This window comes from Ictalurus punctatus, chromosome 12 (assembly GCF_001660625.3).
Source record: "Ictalurus punctatus breed USDA103 chromosome 12, Coco_2.0, whole genome shotgun sequence".
In the NCBI taxonomy this organism is placed as follows: Eukaryota; Metazoa; Chordata; class Actinopteri; order Siluriformes; family Ictaluridae; genus Ictalurus; species Ictalurus punctatus.
This window is the reverse complement of record NC_030427.2, coordinates 8,424,299-8,443,667: the sequence shown is the minus strand read 5'-3', so window position 1 is coordinate 8,443,667 and position 19,369 is coordinate 8,424,299. Positions and strand designations below refer to the sequence as shown.

The 19,369-nt window shown below is 41.2% G+C and overlaps 1 protein-coding gene across 5 annotated transcripts in view; it reads right to left on the bottom strand.

The window, feature by feature from the left end:
• Window positions 1–19,369, bottom strand: part of inpp4ab (inositol polyphosphate-4-phosphatase type I Ab) — a 79,253-nt gene that overhangs the window by 35,547 nt on the left and 24,337 nt on the right. For all 5 annotated transcript variants that reach the window (XM_053684105.1, XM_053684106.1, XM_053684107.1 and 2 more), the window contains exons 2-10: window positions 15,245–15,438; window positions 12,751–12,795; window positions 12,187–12,305; window positions 9,969–10,085; window positions 7,819–7,898; window positions 7,532–7,643; window positions 6,675–6,765; window positions 5,035–5,182; window positions 189–319 (exon numbers count right to left, since the gene is read on the bottom strand). In XM_053684105.1, the coding sequence (XP_053540080.1) occupies window positions 189–319; window positions 5,035–5,182; window positions 6,675–6,765; window positions 7,532–7,643; window positions 7,819–7,898; window positions 9,969–10,085; window positions 12,187–12,305; window positions 12,751–12,795; window positions 15,245–15,335 (934 nt within the window). In that variant the 5' untranslated portion in view covers window positions 15,336–15,438. The remainder of the gene's footprint in view (window positions 1–188; window positions 320–5,034; window positions 5,183–6,674; window positions 6,766–7,531; window positions 7,644–7,818; window positions 7,899–9,968; window positions 10,086–12,186; window positions 12,306–12,750; window positions 12,796–15,244; window positions 15,439–19,369) is intronic.

Genomic DNA, 19,369 nt, shown 5'->3' with positions numbered 1-19,369 from the left:
TGTGTGTGTGTGTGTGTGAGAGAGAGAGAGATTCAAACTTCCATTCTCAATGATAGTGCAAGTGTCTGCACAAGTTTAAACTTAAAATATCATTCAATGCACATATTTTGTCAGGGGTGCCAATAATTTTGGAGTTGACTGTGTACATAATAATATGTTGCATCACTGTTTACAGCAACTCCACACACCCTTGTAGTCCTGCAGGTGTTTCAGCGTCTCCTGATAGGTGAGAATAACGCTCTGGTACTGTGTTACGATCTGCCGCCTGAGATTCTCCCAACATGGAGATAATTCCCCCAACTCTTCCAGCTCACATACTCTGTGGACACACACACACACACACACACACACACACACAGTATATCACATATACACACTATATGAGTGTGCGCATACAATCATGTGTTAGACGTTTACTTTAAAAGGAAACCTTTACCTTAAAACACATTCAATATATTTATAGTGAAATACTTGGGGTGAGCTTAGTGATTCTGTTGCTGACTCTTATGCCACACTGATATCACACTGCTAGAGCAGCTACAACGGTGTTTAATAGGTGAAAGGTCAGGTTGCTCTGTTAGCCCCTTAAATCAAAAGAGCAAGAGCTTCTTTCATCACTCAGTGAATGTCATCTATACATCTATTTTCCGTACCGCTTATCCTACACAGGGTCACGTGGGAGCCTGAAGCTTATCCCAGGAAACTCTGGGCACAAGGCGGGGGACACCCTGGACCAACCCATTGCAGGGCACAATCACACACCTCTTCACACACTTGCGGATAATTTGTAAATGCAACACGTCTTTGGACTGGAGGAGGAAACCAGAGTACCCAGAGGAAACCTCCAGAGGAACTCCATGCACACAAGGCGGACGGTCATATCCCCAACCCTGGAAAGTGCAGGTACGAGTGAAAACTAAGCCACCGTGCCCCTAGTGAGATTCACATTAATGGTAAATCGAAAGTTTGCACGCCAAACATTGGATTCAGCCATCCCAGAATGCAATATGACAAAGTCGTGATGAGTTACGTCAGAGACTTGACTCGACTGGTTAGATTTAGTTACATGTAAGAGGTACGTAGATACAGCTATGAGATGACAAGCGGGAAAGTGTTGACGCTGGGCATGGACGTTAGCGTGAAAGTTGAAGTTTTGGAAGCTGCTCTGTCTGGGCAGAGTATACAGATGAGACAGGAGACAGAGAGAGATGGACGAAGGACCAAAGCACTGCTGCATCACTCTCATCACGCTAGAGATGAAACGAGGGCTAATACGGCGTTCGAGGTGACTTGTAATCCCCCTGGTAAACACCCCCTCAACTTGAAATTTCAACCCGTCAACTTTGGCTGGTCTTCTCAAACACCAGTTCCTTCCGTGTTTCAGGAGTGACTTCAAACCAACATGGCCACCCACATTTCTCTGCTTCTATATTAGTTTAAAGCAGTACTGGCTTTATTACTTGGTTAAATCTATAACCCTGACCATACTAGTCCAAGTACTAATACTAATCTAAGTACTGACTGAGAAGGTAATCATCAACATTACAGTTATCACTAACATCAGCTGGCTAGCTTGTTGCTAAAGCTACTTGTTTTGTTCGATGCTGTTGTTGTGCTGCAATTTCAGTTCAAATGTTGCACGAATGCTTGAAGGTCACTCTAACCGAACGGCATCAGTGGTTACAGTCCTGTAGCTATTTATGAGCGCTACGTGCTTGGACAGAGCAAACAAAAGACACGCTTTCATAGATGCGTCAATTCACACCACATGCTGAGGTTGGGAAATAACGTTATTACAACTTGAAAATTACCACTTACAGGGCACCATGAACGCAGCATAAATCCCACTGGCACCACCGTCAATCAAACCTTTTTTTTTTTTTCCACGGTCAACATACATACATGTATGCCATCACTTGTAAATATTGATTTGCAATCTTCTTTTAAAGGCACTTTAGGTTTTTAAGTGGTCAGCACGTTCGCCTCACGCCTCCAGGCTTGGGGGTTCGATTCCCGCCGCTGTGGCCTGTGTGTGCGGAGTTTGCAGGTCTCCTCCGGGTACTCCGGTTTCCTCCCCCAGTCCAAAGACATGCATGGTAGGCATTTACAAAGTGTCCGTAGTGTATGAATGGGTGTGTGAATGTGCATGTGATTATGCTCTGCGATGGATTGTACCCTGCCTTGTGCCCTAGGCCCTTGGGATAGGCTTTAGGTTCCCTGCGACCCTGTAGGATAAGTGGTATGGAACATAGGATTACCAAAGAATGACATAACCAGCAAGTGAACCAACTGGTACAGTACACAGTGAAACACAACACCGTTCCTCCGGGACCAGGGTGCTACATAAAACAACACACTAACCACATAAAACGACACAGAACTAAATATGATCTACACATTCTATACAAAGTATCAGCAGTGTCTACATGCTACATTAACGTCTTAGGTTAGTTCACGGTGTGAGCAAATTCAAGTAACTCTGTTAAAAAAAATAATAAAAAAATAAATAAAAAAAATAAAAAAAAGGGCAATCCATTCACATTTATAAATAATTTCCTTAAACTGAGTGGTCAGAGAAACAAGTCCCTCTTCAGGGTGTCCTTTAAATCCAGCATCATTTGAGAAGAATACAAAACAAAAGAGTCCATTCACAGAACTTGCTCATTATGTCCATTTTGTTCTCGATAAACAAATCCCAATGAGTAGAACTATTTGGATTCGTTCTTCCTTTCTCAGATATATCATGGTCTGTAAAAACATAAATATATACAGTGGGGTCCAAAAGTCTGGGACCATGTTGACAATCTGGGATTTTTTTCCCCCCCCATATAAAACTGCAAATAAACAGAAGGTTTGAGAATTGTGTAATATTTAAAACTAAGACAGTACACGTTCAATATCTTGAATATTTAATATTCAAGATTCTGCACGGTTTCTAGGTTCGTATTTAAATGTAGGCAAATGTGTGACACTGACCATGTTAACTGCTCTGTACAAGAGGTCAGATTTCCCACATGTCTCTTCTACTGAAGTTCACTCGGATTTGATCTAAAATGTATGGAATTCAAATCGGGGCAAGAGTATTTCAGGTAAGTTTTCAAGAAATGAACAAAAGTATACAATGAGAGAGAAGATAAACACTCTGAAACTGAAAAGAGTGAACACAGTGGCACAAATGTAACCTGGTCTTGAAATAAACAGCATTCTTCCATTTCGCTAATCATGGTTCATGAATGCGCTGCTAAGAGTTTTTGTTTACGCTTTCAAAGTTTTCCTTTACGCTCGGCAAGTTTACGTTCGCCATTCTGGCACAAACCTCACGTGTGGGCGGGGCTTAACAGCGACTTACTCTCATTGGTTAGTGAGTGAATTATGGAGCGCGTTCTGGATGCGGTTCTCTGTATAGTTATAGTGTTTGTACTTTGTTGTGGAGATTACTTACTCAGTCAGTATATTAGTTCATAATTAATATTTAAGGTTTGGGTAGTCTCACACCACGAGCACTGAGGAAGGGCACGGAACATTGCAGTCAACGTCATCAGTGTCATCATCTTCCTCCTCAGCTGCACAATCTCACGAGTCAGTCAGTGCGTTTACATGGACGATAATAATCCACTATAAACCCGATTAAGACGATAGTCTGATTAAGAAACTAGCATGTAAACAGCAATTTTTAATGACCTTAATCCGATTAAAGTCATACTCGAAGTAAGCACTAATCGAATTAAGACGTGTGCAGTATTGCTGTTTTAGTCGTATTATGGACGTGTATTACAGACATGTACACACCTTAATCACACTATTAACGCCGTGTGAGAGTTTTCACTGCATTTTGCGACAGGACACGATCACACACGGCAGTGCTCAAACGTTTTACAGCGAACAAGAGAGTACGGCTGCGTCCCAAACCGCATACTCGCCTACTATAGGCCTGTAGTAGGTGGAATACATGCATCTCGGCTACTATACAGTAGGTAAGTATGCGGTTTGGGACGCAGCCCACGGCTTCAAGCAGTTGTCTATTAGCACGTACAGCACGACAAATAATTAACCGCACTTAAAGCGTTCGTAAAAATTTAAAATAAAAACACTCAAAAGTGTATACGGTCCCATAACGAAGACCAACTGTATGTTGATTTGTGATTGTTGTGAAATTCTGGAGGGACGTCGGACGGCGTGGCGTGGCGCGGTGACGTAATGACGTGTGCTGTTAATCTAATTATGTTCTATAACATGTAAAACGGGAACATGATGGGAGTATTCTAAAAGCGACTCGTGTAAACACCTTAATCACATTATTATCTTACTCAGAGTAAGGTCAATAACTAGATTACTGCGGTCCATGTAAACGCAGTCACTGAGAGTAAACCACTGTTAAGCCCCGCCCACAGGTGAGATTTGAACCAGAATGGAGAACTTAAACTTGCGGAGTGTAAATGAAATCTCTGGCAGCACGTTCATAAACCATGATTAGAGCAAATGAAGCTTAGAAAACGGCTAACAAAGAATGCGTTTCATTTGAAGACCGTGTTACATTTTTTGCCACGGAGTTCACCGTTTCCAGTTTGTATTTTCCTTCTCTCGTTGTATATTTGTTTGTTTCTTGAAACGTTACGTTCAGTCCTTCCGGGACAAATTGAATTCCATAAAAATGGATCATAAGGTTTTGCACAAACTTGTGGAGTCCATGCCAGCTCGAGTGCAGCCTGTCATTAAAGCAAAAAAAAAAGGGGGGTGTACCAAATACTAAGAAACTCTGAGATTCTACTTATCATTCAAGTTGTTGTCAATAGTATAATTTGTCATTAAAAACTGTTGCATTAAATTAGAAATGAATGCGAAATAGAAGCATTTTCCCTAGTGGCCTTAGACTTTTGGACCCTACTGTACATTAGTGCTATGATCCTGGACCCATGGGACACCCCTTTATTTTTTAAGTCTGGTAAAGCAAATTAAGGTGAAGTGTCCATGATTAAATATTATTACTCCATCGTATAAATGATCATCAGCATGAGAACATGCATGCATGTGTACCTGGCAGCGTCTTCTTCCAGCAGTAGTTTGACAAACTGTCGTGGGACGTTGAGAGACAGCACACTCTCTGCCATCTGCTCCAGAATGCGTAAGTGGTTCCCGTCAGTGGTGGGGAAGCGGTACATACGGGACATGGTTCCCCCAAACACTGAGAAGGTAAATGAGAGGGTTTGTGTATTCATTCCTGAATGAATTCTTCAAGACTGAAATTGAGAATATGAGGCGAGGAGGTCTGCTTTTAGACACTCTCAAACTCTCGATTCTGTTGGTTAAAACAGGGGCGTCCAATCGTATCCGGAAAGGGTCGGTGTGGGTGCAGGTTTTCATTCCAACCAGGCAGAAGCCACACCTGAGTCTACTGAAAGCCAAGCACATCTGATTAAACAGGTGGAATCAGGTATGGCTCCTATTCCTGATTTTTTCCTCTTTTTTTTTTAAACAAAATAACAATTTACACCGACCAACCTGTTCAAAAGTTTACACCCCCCAGCTCTTATTGTATCGTGTTGCCTTCTTGAGCATCAGTGAATGTGTGCATCTTATGTAATAGTCGTGTACGAGTCCTCGGTGTGAAAAGATGGATCTCAAAATCATATAGCTACTGTTGCAACGGACTCAAATATACAGAAGATACTAGAAAACCAAAGAACGTGCAGGACCTGGAGGATTTTTCTGAAGAACAGCGGGAAGTTTAACTGCTCAGGACAAACAAGGGACTCGTGAACAACTCTCACAAAACATAAACACAGTCGTTGATCGTCCAGGTAACGACACGCAGTATTAAGAATCGAGCGTATGTAAACTTTTGAACTGATTGGTTTGGGTAAATTCCGTTATTATTGTGTCTTGTGGACTTTATGTAAACATCTGCTATGTGAAATAGCTTATTCAGGGCAACACTAAATAAACAACATGTCATTTTTATGATCCCTCTTAATTAAAAAAAAAAATATATGAACATTTTGCAGAGTCTGCAAGGGGTATGTAAACTTATGACCTCAACTGTAAGTTAAGGAACCTTTTCATGCTTGCGAAATTAAAGCCCGACTAGAAATAGGTGTCAATATTTTATAGCCTTTCATATGAACCTCTCTGTTTTGTCTGTTATTTATGCCGTGCATAAAGGGGTTTTTTTTTTAAATATTTGCCAACATTTTCCAAAATAACCTCTCTCTTCAGTTAAAATAACTGCAATTTAAACTGATTATTGGCAAAAAAAAATATGATGAAAATAACGCTGCAAACATTAATGCCATTAATAAACATTCTGCAGAATTCAGACTGCTGACCCGTGTCCAAATCATCTCTCAGTTTTTGATTGTACAAACAACTGAAAGTCTCAGATAGACTTGAGCCACACCAGCGATAAATACCCGACACCGCTCACAGTTAATGGTATAAAATAAATCGCACGACCATACACCTCTACAGTACGTCTTCCATAGCAGACACTTCCAATTAGCTGTCAGCTCTCTCAAGAATTATAATCTAAACTCATCATCAGGATAACAGCATGTTTTGACACATCCTTATACTGGAGTTGTTATTATTCCTTTTCCCCCCAGTCAAGCGCGGAAGAACATTTAATTGTAAACAATTTATATTCATTTAAAAAAAACAAAAAAACCCCGAACTCGTACCTGATCGCAGGAGTGTGTCTTTACTCAAAGAGGCATATTTGGCTCGGATTCCTATCGATTCCGTCAGACTCTCATCGACAGCGAGGACCGTCTGTGGAGAAAGAAATCAAGCATAATTAAATAGTTAAATTCGCGATTCCGACAGGCTTGAAGGTGTGGATGCACTGTCCATCTCGATTTTCTGACAGTCGTACCGGCTGTAATTCAAAGCACGTTAGATTATTGTTTACTTTATGGTTTCTATAGTAACCGCTCATTCACTGATATGTAGGATGGTACGCGATTTTTATATGTTGGAGTATATCGCCAGTGTCAGTTCTTAACAGACAGCCGTAACTTTTACGTTTTCCGACACAGGATGGAGGGGCTTTGTGGTTTCTCGCGGACGTGACAAGCGGCGTATTTTGTCTTATTCACGTCGAGAGAGACGGAAAAAAGAAGCTGGCGAGGAAACCACTGTTTATCGCTGGTATAATGTACACGATGAGTGGAACGAACTTGCTCTGTGGTGTAAGAGGAATAATTCACTCCAGTTAACTTCACTACTGGTGATTATATTCCTCTAAAAGCGTACCTTCTCGTGACCGGGATACAGTGCATGCGAAAGAGAAACATATTTCAGTTCAGGAAAGCGTGTAGGGTTTTCCCAGACACATAACCATCTCACTCTTACTAGTTTCATTCTCACCTAAACAGTAAACGCTCCTCGTTGACGTTTATGTACAGCGTATGGGGGTTGAACATAGTGCGTTCGCTCGTATCAAAGGCAAAGCATTGATAATAGTCTAATTAATATACACACAAGAATGGGTTCATGCTAGCAGATGTGTGTGTGTGTGTGTGTGTGTGTGTCTCACCCTGCCATTAATGGTGTCTGGTAGATGGGTTAGTGGTGCCCGCTGTTCCCGCTTCTCCTCCAGTTGCCAGGCGGTAACTCTGATATCCCCCACGCGCACATTTTCCGCTGAACTGAGGCATAATGAAATAACAACATTCACTCATCGTATTCATTGCAGTTGCTCATAAAAATAACAGGGTTTCGGTTGGAAATAGAATATGTATTGTTTCCTATATTAGTACCTTGACGATCTTCCTGAAGTATTCATTAAAATGAAAAGAAGAGCTGTATTAAAAAGGGTCGCACCTGAGTGGCATGTGAAGTGTGTAGTTCTTGTCCTGCAGAAGTTCTTTCACGGTGAACATCGCTGAGCCTAATAAATACATCTACAGGGAAACAGAGCATGTCTGATGCATTTTCATGATGTTGTATTTTTGACACACGCTCAGAAAAGGGCTGATTTGAATTGTAAAACGTTTTTCGCTTTGGAACCCTTTCTCAGTCAGGTTTTAACTTGAAGGGTTCCTCCAGAGGGACAACCATTTCGCTATGAGTAGGGAGAAACAGTACTCAAAAACGCGTTGTTCTTGCACTGCTGTGAGTCACCCTTAAAAGCCTAAAGTATTAATTCAAGGTCAGAGCTGGTGGGGTTGGACTTGTGCTGGTGCCTCGGGACTCGTATATCATAAAAGACACGTGATATTTCATCATACCGCAGCCTTAGGCACCTTATGATTCCGGGAACTGCCAAACACTGTTATCTTATGCAGTGGATAATCAAAGAATAAAAAACAGACAGACAGAGAGAGAGAGAGAAAGAGAGAGAGACAGACAGACAGAGAGAGAGAGAAAGCGCGTGAGAGAGAGACAGACAGACAGAGATAGAGAAAGAGAGACAGACAGATGGACAGAGAGAGAGAGAGAGAGAGAGACAGACAGAGAGAGAGACAGACAGACAGAGAGAGAAACAGACAGACAGAGAGAGAGAAAGCGCGAGAGAGAGAGACAGAGAGACAGACAGACAGAGAGAGAGAGAAAGCGCGCGAGAGAGAGAGACAGACAGACAGAGATAGAGAAAGAGAGACAGACAGATGGACAGAGAGAGACAGACAGACAGAGAGAGAGACAGAGAGACAGACAGACAGAGAGAGAGAAACAGACAGACAGAGAGAGAGAGAGAGACAGACAGACAGAGAGAGAGACAGACAGACAGAGAGAGAGAAACAGACAGAAAGAGAGAGAGAGACAGACAGACAGAGAGAGAGACAGAGAGACAGACAGACAGAGAGAGAGAGAGACAGACAGACAGAGAGAGAGAGAGACAGACAGACAGACAGACAGAGCGAGCGAAAGACAGAGAGAGCGAGAGAGAGACAGAGAGAGAGAGAGATAGAGATAGAGACAGAGAGAGAGAGATAGAGACAGAGAGAGAGAGAGAGATAGAGATAGAGAGAGAGAGATAGAGATAGAGACAGAGAGAGAGATAGAGACACAGAGAGAGAGAGAGATAGAGATAGAGACAGAGAGAGAGATAGAGACACAGAGAGAGAGAGATAGAGATAGAGACAGAGAGAGATAGAGACACAAAGAGAGAGATAGAGATAGAGACAGAGAGAGATAGAGACACAGAGAGAGAGAGATAGAGATAGAGACAGAGAGAGAGAGAGACACAGAGAGAGAGAGATAGAGATAGAGACAGAGAGAGAGAGAGACACAGAGAGAGAGAGATAGAGATAGAGACAGAGAGAGAGATAGAGACACAGAGAGAGAGAGATAGAGATAGAGACAGAGAGAGAGTGCGAGAGAGAGATAGAGACAGACAGAGAGAGAGATAGAGACAGAGAGAGCGAGAGATAGAGACAGAGCGAGCGAGAGATAGAGACAGAGCGAGAGATAGAGACAGAGCGAGCGATGAGAGGCCTAGAGAGGTCACACACAGAAAAGAAGAGCGACAGAGCCTGAGCTGAAACAGGACACAAGGTGAAGGAGACTCAAAGGTGATATGGTGTTGGAGTATCTCTTGGTGAACAGATGATTGACAGGTGTCTGATAGTTAGCAAATACTTAAAATATTTGACAGCCAGCCAGTTTCTTCTCATCCCGGGAGTGTTTACTGACAGTGTTGGCCTGGCTGTAGTCTCTGCAGCTCTGCCTATTATAATGGCATTAGGCCAAAACCCTACAAAATAATGCTGCACTAAAAAGGATGCTGAAATAAGACCTCACAGTAGATCACTGCAGTCATCACAGCGTGCACTATTCACTGCACGGCCAGTAGTCCAACCTTTCCTTCTCACACATATTTATAGACCCCTCCCCCCTCCCCATTTGTTATGTGCTATGTGCTATGTGCTAATTCGAACTTCAGATTGAAACAAGTGGTTGGAAGCCCAACTCTTAAAAAAACCAAAAACAAACCTGCTGTCCATGTTTGTGTGTGTTTGTGAGTTTCTCACCGTGCCTTGCGAGCGGTCCTTCACGTCGTACACAGAAAGTTTGATCTGCGTCTGCTGATTGATGAAGGAATCCTGGAAGAAGGCCACACTGCTTAAGAAGACGGGATTCATCGTGCCCTGAAAAACAGCGAGCAGACTCAACAAGACTGGACCACGTATCAGCACTGGTTTATAAACCTCATGTTCTCGCTGAATTCATACGTTTCGTATAGCTACGGTATGTCCAGACGGCCGTCCTGATGAAAACCTCTGTATTGGAGATTTTTTTTTTTTGTAATGTTTGCTAAAGATATCACATAGTACAACAAATATAAGCAACTCCGTAGACACAAAGCGGAGTTACTGTTATTAAAGCTACCGTTAACGATTTTCAAAACATGTCCCGAAGTGTCTTATTCCTCTTATACAGTGGTGCTTGAAATCCGATAACGTGCAAACGCAGAGTGTTTTCAGGTCACGCCATTTCTTATTTTAGACATGGGCATGGAGGTAAATACACACTATATGGCCAGCACACCTACAGTGGTGCTTGAAAGTTTGTGAACCCTTTAGGATTTTCTAGATTTCTGCATAAATATGACCTGAAACGTCATCAGATTTTCCTAAAAGTAGATAAAGAGAAGCCAGTTAAACAATTGAGACCAAAATTTTACACCTGGTCATTTAGTTATTGAGGAAAATGATCCAGTATTACATACCCGTGAGTGGCAAATGTATGTGAACCTCCAGGATTAGCAGTGCATTTGAAGGTGAAATTAGAGTCGGGTGTTTTCAATCAATGGGATGACAATCGGGTGTGAGTGAGCGCACTGTTTTATTTAAAGAACAGGGATCTATTAAAGTCTGATCTTCACAGCACATGTTTGTGGAAGTGTATCATGGCATGAACAAAGGAGATTTCTGAAGACCTCACAAAAAAAAAAAAAAAAGATGAGCATCAGGCTGAAAAAGGTTACAAAACTATCTCTGAAGAGTTTGGACTCCACCAATCCACATTCAAACAGATTGTGTACAAATTTAAGACCGTTGTTACCCTTCCCAGGAGTGATCACCCAACAAAGATCACTCCAAGAGTCTGCGAGGTCATAAAGGAGCCATCTATGCCACTAAACTAAAGGCCTCTCTCACATTGGCTAATGTTAATGTTCATGAGTCCACCGTCAGGAGAACACTGAACGACAATGGTGTGCATTGCAGGGTTGCAAGGAGAAAACCACTGCTCTCTAAAAAGAACACTGCTGCCCTTATACATTTTACTTAAGCTCACGTGGACAAGCCAGAAGGCCATTGGAAAAATGTTTTGTGGACAGATGAGACCAAAATAGAACTTTTTAGTTTAAATGAGAGGCGTTATGTTTGGAGAAAGGAAAACACTGCATTCCTGCATAAGAACATTATCCCATGTGTGAAACATGCTGGTGGTAGTATCATGGTTTGGGCCTGTTTTGCTGCATCTGGGCCGGGACAATTCCATCATCGATGGAACGATGAATTATGAATTATACCAGCAAATTGTAAAGGAAAATATCAGGATATCTGTCCATGAACTGAATCTCAAGATAAAGTGGAGCAAGACAACAACCGTAAGCAAACAAGTCGTTCTACCAAAGAATGATTAAAGAAGAATAACGTTAATGTTTTGGAACGGCCGAGTCAAAGTCCTGATCTTAATTCAGTAGAAATGCTGTGGAAGGACCTGAAGCAAGAAGGTCATGTGATGAAACCCACCAACATCCCAGAGTTGAAGCCGTTCTGTACTGAGGAACGGGATAAAATCTCTCCAGGCTGATGTGCAGGATGATCAGCAGTTACCGCAAACATTTAGTTGCAGTTATTGCTGCACAAGGGGGTCGCGCCAGACACTGAAAACAAAAGTTTCACATACTTTTGCCACTCACAGGTATGTAACATTGGATCATTTTCCTCAATAAATAAATCACCAAGTAGAATATTTTTGTCTCATTTGTTTAATTGGGTACTTTTTACACTGTAGGTGTGCTGGTCAGGCACCCACACAACTTTTGGCCATACAAAAGTATATATTTACCTCCATGTTCATATCTAAAATAAGAAATTGCATAACACTCTGCATTTGCACGTTATCAGATTTATGGTTTGCATCGCAAACTGCGTACTATGACTGTATACGTGACAACTTTAAATGCTAATCTGTTATCTAGGGATTACACCAATATTTGGCTGAGACCACTTTAACCACCTCGATGATCTCCGTCTGTGCATGCTTGGTCCAGAAGGCTTGAGGTGGAGTTGTACAGCTCACAGCCACAAAGCTGTTGGGTTTACGGTCCAAACTCGGAGTAGTCAGCTCACTGCAGGCTACACACACACACACACACACACACACGCGAGCCAAGGTCACAACAGGGTGAGATTTTTCCATAAAGCATCCAGTATATACAAAACAGACATGGCTGCAAAGAAAGGCCCCTCACTGCATACTGGACTGAAGAGACACAGAGCAGAGCAGAGTCTTTAAGCTTCAAGAACATAAGCTTTTAGCCAGGCACTGCCACTGACCTCCTATATACACACACACACACACCTACAATATTCCCTTCTGCACAGCCTCACACAGACTGAGGTTTAAAAACACTTCTGTGCACTAGGGTCTCCATTAAGACATCAGGGTGATATCCGAGCAACACACGCCAGAGGGACGGAGGCCAGCACTAATGGCTCATGGGTAAGCTAATACCTGAACGGGTGTGACTTTTGTGATGTAAGTGAAGGTACAATTTCATAAAATGATACATGTACTGACCGAGGCTGAACTCCAACACAGGCTCGTCTGGGTCTTGACTATTCCCTAAAAGGAAGAATAAGAGGATTGTGAATTTTTGCTTTTAGAATAAACACTTCAAAAAATATCTTCGGTGTTCCACTGGGAAGAGGCTGCCAAGGAAACAGTATTTTTAGGCGACCGTGTGTGCGCTATTCATATATTTCATATTCAACGGCAAAAATTCATTCAAATGTCCCTCATTCAGGTTGTAGTTTTAGCTGGTCAGGTGTTGCATGTGTGCGCTAACGATGTGATGGCGCACGTAATAGTTTAAGAAGACTGAAGGCCAAAAAAAAAAACCCCTGAGAAACTGTGTCATTACAGAGTATTATACTTGACTTGAGTATTGTTAAAATGGAATATTCGTACTCTTTACTTAATTTCCAAGAATAAAAAAGAAAGTCTTATTTAAGACCTTCAAAGTACTCAATACAATTCTAAAACGTACCTTCTCTCATCTCGACCACCAAAAATACGCTATACATATATATTATAAATCGCACGGGCTCCGTTTAGCATCTAAACGTTTAGGTTTTGCATCCAATCATTTCATTTTCACATCCAAAGGTAGAAAAAACGATTAACGTGCCAGTTCGTCATCTGTGGTCGCCTTCTGAATATAACTTAACATCATAAAGTGGTGCATGATTCCCAAACCACGATACTACCACCACCGTGTTTCACACATGGGATAAGGTTCTTATGCTGGAATGTAGTGTTTTCCGTTCTCCAAACATAACGCTTCTCATTTAAACCAAAACGTTCTATTTTGATCTCATCCATCCACAAAACATTTTTCCAACAGCCTTCTGGCTTGTCCACGTGATCTTTAGCAAACTGCAGACGGGTGGACTTTTGCGCGTTAACGTTAGCCAGTGTGAGAGACGCCTTTAGTTGCTTAGAAGTTATGAAGGCATGAATCTAATCCTTCTAATTTGAGAAAGCATGCTGACGTAAGTTCTGCAAATATGCCAACATCAGTACCGTAATTTCCGGACTATGAGCCGCTACTTTTTTCACACGTTTCGAACACTGCGGCTTAAACAACGACGCGGCTAATTTATGGATTTTTAGGGGCTAACGAGCTCCGCGCCAAAACATTTAGCCTCGTCACATCGGACCGATGAAATTACCGAACAGGTCACAGTGGACCAATGAAAATGCTCGAATTAAATCAAAGGCACTCACACTAAATTCTTCAGATCAGTCATTTTGCGCTTCATGCGCACCCCCTCATCATGGAAAACACATGAAGAAATGCATGCAGCTTTCAAGTTAAAGGCGATCGATCTCTCTGTCGAAGAAGGAAATAGAGCTGCGGCACGAAGTGTGTGACGAAGTACCGGTAATTCTGAGGCTGTTCAATTCCGACACCGAAGAAGATGACTTTAGTGGTTTTAGTGCGCAGGAGGAAGATGAAGATAGCGATTAAAGACTTTTCCTGGTAGGAAACTGTATTTTTAATTTTTTTAACCGGCCATGTTACAGGCACTGTTCGGAAAAAAAGCATTTACGGTACGTATTTAATTCAAAGTTAAAAAAAAGTCTTTCTGTGTAACATCTTTCTGTGTAAATATCTCACGTTACAACGTGGACACCTGCGGCTTATAGGCAAGTGCGGCCTATATACGTACAAAATTTTTTTTCTTTTTAAAGTTAGAGGGCGCGGCTTATATTCAGGTGCGCTCAATAGTCCGATAATTACGGTAACTAATTTAGCTTGCTTTCTTTGTTAATGCCAAGACTCCAGTAGCCTACATAAATTGGCTAGGCAGCGAATTCTAGCTAATGGTAAATAGGCTAAGGGTAAATATTGTTTATTTTCATAATATTTCATCTTATGAAATATTAAATATTAAATATTAAATCATTATCAAACTATGTAGCCATGATTAAGACAACCTTAGGGCAACCATACAAAGAATGAATAATAGCATAGTTGTTTTTTTTTTTTTTTTTTTTTTTTTTAGATAAGTAATAAAAGTTACTTTTCATATGAAGACATGACATTATAATTTCATCAGTTAAATCGTTCACTTTATACACTTTAATATTTACGTACATTTTAAAATAGCAGCTTTTCTTTTTTTCCTGCAGTGATGTTTGTTGGTAAAGGAGACTATTTAGCTTTACTCATGCTCGACGCACATGAACTGAAGACGTCTTTGACCGAATGCGTGTCGTGATGACGTCTTGGCCCGAATCTGCGATCATTTCGAAAGATTACGAGCTACTCAGAATATTGTGGAGCATTCATTCACTCGTGATCGCTAAATACTAAAAGGGATGGACATTTTTTAAATAACTGAACGCAAAAATGCCATTTTTAAAAGTATGTTTACAGCCCGATGTAACATAACCACTTTCAAAATATAATACTATCAAAAGCTTGACCGTTACAGAGAGAGTATGACGTAATAGTGTGTACTATTCTAGCTGATATTCAGTATATATTACTGTAGAGGAGTCTGACCTGCCAGTGCCAGGCCAAGCATCTCAGAGGAGATGTCCAGTGTGGAAGCTCTGTACACAGACCATGGACGCTGTCGCTCTCTCACCGACATCCTGTCAAGGTGTGTTTAAGCTGGAGAAGTAGCGGTGAAGAAGCACGCACCTCCAAGCATACAGTCCTTACGGCAGGCTTGGGGCAGCTTACTTCTCAGTCAGCTGGAAAAGAAAATGAATGCATACTTAAACATAAGAATTAAGACAAACAAACAAACAAACAGCACAAGAACCATTTTTCTGTGGTAAAGGTAAAAAGAAAATCGGTTTATTCATTCATCTTCAGTATGCAATCTGCTTTATCCTGGTTTGGGTTGTGGAGAATCTGGAGACAATTCCCAAAACACTGGGCACTAGGCAGGAATACGTTTAAGGGTGATTTAGAGTACTGGCACATACTGGGTTTTTTTTTTTTTTTGAGGTGGGAGGAAACCGGAGAACCCAGAGGACAACCATGAAGACACTGATTCAATAGAATAGGCCTGTCATGATAATTACTTTACCAACTTATTGTACGATATATGGACATCCATCCATCCATTTTCCGTAACGCTTATCTTACACAGCGTCGCGAGGAGCCTATCCGAGGGAACTCGGGGCATGAGGTGGGGGACATGCTGGGAACGCCAATCAGCCTGCAAGGCATGTCTTTGGACTAGGGGAGGAAACCGGAGTACCCAGAGGAAACCCCCGAAGCACAAGGAGAACATGCAAACTCTACACACACGGGGCGGCGGCGGGAATGTTTAAGCCCGATTTTCAAGTCGCCAGGCTCGCAGACAAAAACCCTTCGACCGGAGGCAACTAGGCGAGCAATCAGTGCTCGCCAATCGACAGTCGAGCGTTGTGTGTGATCTACTCGCCGACACATCACCGAGGCATCGGCGACGCCACACAGATATCTGTAGCTGTCGGGCAACTCCACATCCTGTGTTGTGAAAAGTCTCGATAGTGGCAGTGATTGCGGCGACGAGCTACAGCCAATGAGAGAGCAAGGCACGGGGTGAAGTCACCGTGAGGAACGGGAACCCGCAGAACTTTTGTACTCACCTCTAACTCTCTCTGTAGCGCACACAATCCCTGCTACCCGCGTGTGCTAATCCATTCTTTTATCACCCAAACCCACTTTCTTCGTCTTATCCTTTCCGGGGTTTCTCAGATCGTACAGTGTGTGACGCCCTGCCCTGTAGCGTGAACATCACGACGACGTCAAGACTCCTGATTACAAAACAGCAAGTGGTGTAGTCCGAACGGCACAGCGACCTGCCCACGCTGAAAGTCACGCAGTGTGAACTAGCCTTAGGATGAAGAGTCAGGGTGGACAAATCAATATCTCAGGCAGCTTGAAACAAGCAGATTTCCTACAGCATGCTATGACCTCTTCTAAAATATGAAACTCTGATGATTACACCATTGGTCTCATGTTAAATTTATGCTCTCATACGAGTAATATTTCAATTCGTCATAACAACCAAAAATCCCGTCGCTTCGATGGTCACTAATGAACGATTAGTCTAACAGATGAAGATTTTCTCACTTTAAAACCCAACTCATAGCACGAAGCGTGCGCTTTCTGCAGTTTTGGGCTGAAGCATAGTGTTTCGTAGACAGAATACACAATGTATACTGTCCCCTCCGAAAGTATAGGAACGGCAAGACCAATTCTTATGTTGACGATAGATCAGAATTTCAGATTTGCTTCCCTGATATTTACAACTAGATGAACTTAAAAATTTATAGGCCAGAAAAATATAGGAACAGATATTTTAAAAGTAAAGTAAATGATAATTAATATTTAGTTGCATATCCCTTGCTTGAAATAGCTGCATCAAGCCGGAGACCCGGTAGTTTTAACGAATGATGTGTGTCAAGTCATTAAGTCTCCACCCTGCTTTTGGTCTTTCCCAAAAAGAGTCGATTCACTGATACCAGGCATTAAAAGTCTTTTAGTTAGCGAGATCGAACTGCAAATAAGACCTATAGTTGCTGTGGCAGATTCTCTCATAAATGTCTGTATTGTAGTTAGTGGCGATAAACTAAGCCTAGAAGAGCTCTGTAGTAGTATTAGTCAATTAAAATGCTGCAAAGAAATATTTATTTTTTTTGCACTTAACCCTTGTGCGTTAATTAAAAAAAGTTCCACAGAGGACAAAAACCTCGATGTCCAAAAACTGTCGTAAAAATATTATATGTTAATATATTTTTTCCACTTTCACGGACGTCGATTTTATTGTCATTTTCACCAGCGTCAGTTTTAATCATAATTACCAAACATTCATTCATTTTCAGAACGGTAACCCTTTAAATGCTGGTTTGTTTTTTAATGAAAAAAAAAAAAAAGAAAAGAAAAATGAATTATTTATTTTCCATATACTAAATGCTAAGCAGAATTTTTTTTTTTTTTTCGTCGATACGCCAATGATTAACACCGGCATGAATTTTGATGCATTCATATTTTTATGCAGTTTCAGATTTTAAATAAATAAATAAATAAATAAATAAAAAAAACAGCAAAACAACCACTCAGAAAATAAAGGACAAAAATGCCCACATCAAAAAACTGTCATAGAATTATTATATATTAATATATTTCGATTTTTTTTTTTTTTAAACCAGCATCAGTTCTGATCATAATTACCAAACATTTATTCATTTTCAGAATTTTATCCCTTTAAAACGCTGGTTTCTTTACTTCATAATGCAAAAATCTCCAAAGCTCAGTAATCTTCTTTAACTCATATACATGGGGCGGGATTTGTGATTTCCAGTACAATATCATTTCCTTCTTCCAAACTGTTCACACACACACACACACACACACACACACACACACACACACACACACACACAAAATGTTCAGTAGCGCAACTCTGGTATCCATACAAACACACCTACACAATTATAGCTGCATCATTTATTCCGTTGGTCTGCAGCGCTCTAGAATACAGCAGAATCAGAATCAGAAAAAAAAAAAACCACAGAAAAAGCATGCATTTTCCATCGGCTAAACCTGAGAAGATAGTACACATTTCAGGATAAAAATAAATAAATAAATGCGATGTTTTGAAACCTTGTCAACAAAATAAAAACCTAATAACGCAGAACGCATAATTCTATGCTTAAATGTTACGGGGATTACATATGGCAGTTTGAATGGGTTTCAATGGGGACATTTTTGTCCTTAAGGTCCTGAGTGTAACTATGTTGTGTACCTAGTTTATAATAGATTTATGAAAGCAAACGAGGGTGAAATATTAAAATTCCAATAAAAACAAACACTTTTTGCACCTGCTAGCACCATGCACACTCTATCCAGACTTATATATCTTTGACGTGAGATGTGAAGGCACACTCAGTTCCACTAAATCTGCTCTAATGCACTTAACTGGCTAACTACCGCTCCATACTTGATCAAGCCTAGTAAAAAAGTAGGATTGTGGGCACCCACAACATGGTCCTGCGAAGCACACTGGGGCTTTTACTTACCCGTTTGTCCATCCTGACATCCCTTATCAGAATTAAAGCAAACACTAGTGTTCGGCATACGGTCTCTTTGTCTCGCTAAATGAGTCATGGAGAAATCAATGCTGTCTCAACCCACAACTTCAAAAATGAACCTGTGAGATTGCTGAGATGAAATCTGTGCCTGTAGTCTGGAATAAAGCTAAATTCAAACGAGACAGCGTATGCCATTATTATTAAAAGGTCATCGTGTAAAAAAAAATACTTTAAGACATAACACTGCACAAAACAGCCTCGTATACAGTACAGCCATAAAGTACAGCTATGACTAGTATGTCCATCTTTATAAGGAAAGGACGATGAATATAGCTAGCTGTGCAAAGGCATCAGAGTCCTCTGAGTCAGACATGAAGAGGAGCAGGGAACGAGTGCAACACACACACACACATATAATTAGTCATGCAAAAATACACAGTGTGCACCCACACACAACAAACGCAGCTTTAAGGGCGCATACCATGTATATTTTTTCTGTTAATAATGGGTGTGTGGTGTGCGTGGAGTTCCTGCATGGCATTTTTATATCGTATCTGTGATATCATAAGCACAATAAAAGTAGAGCAGTAATAAA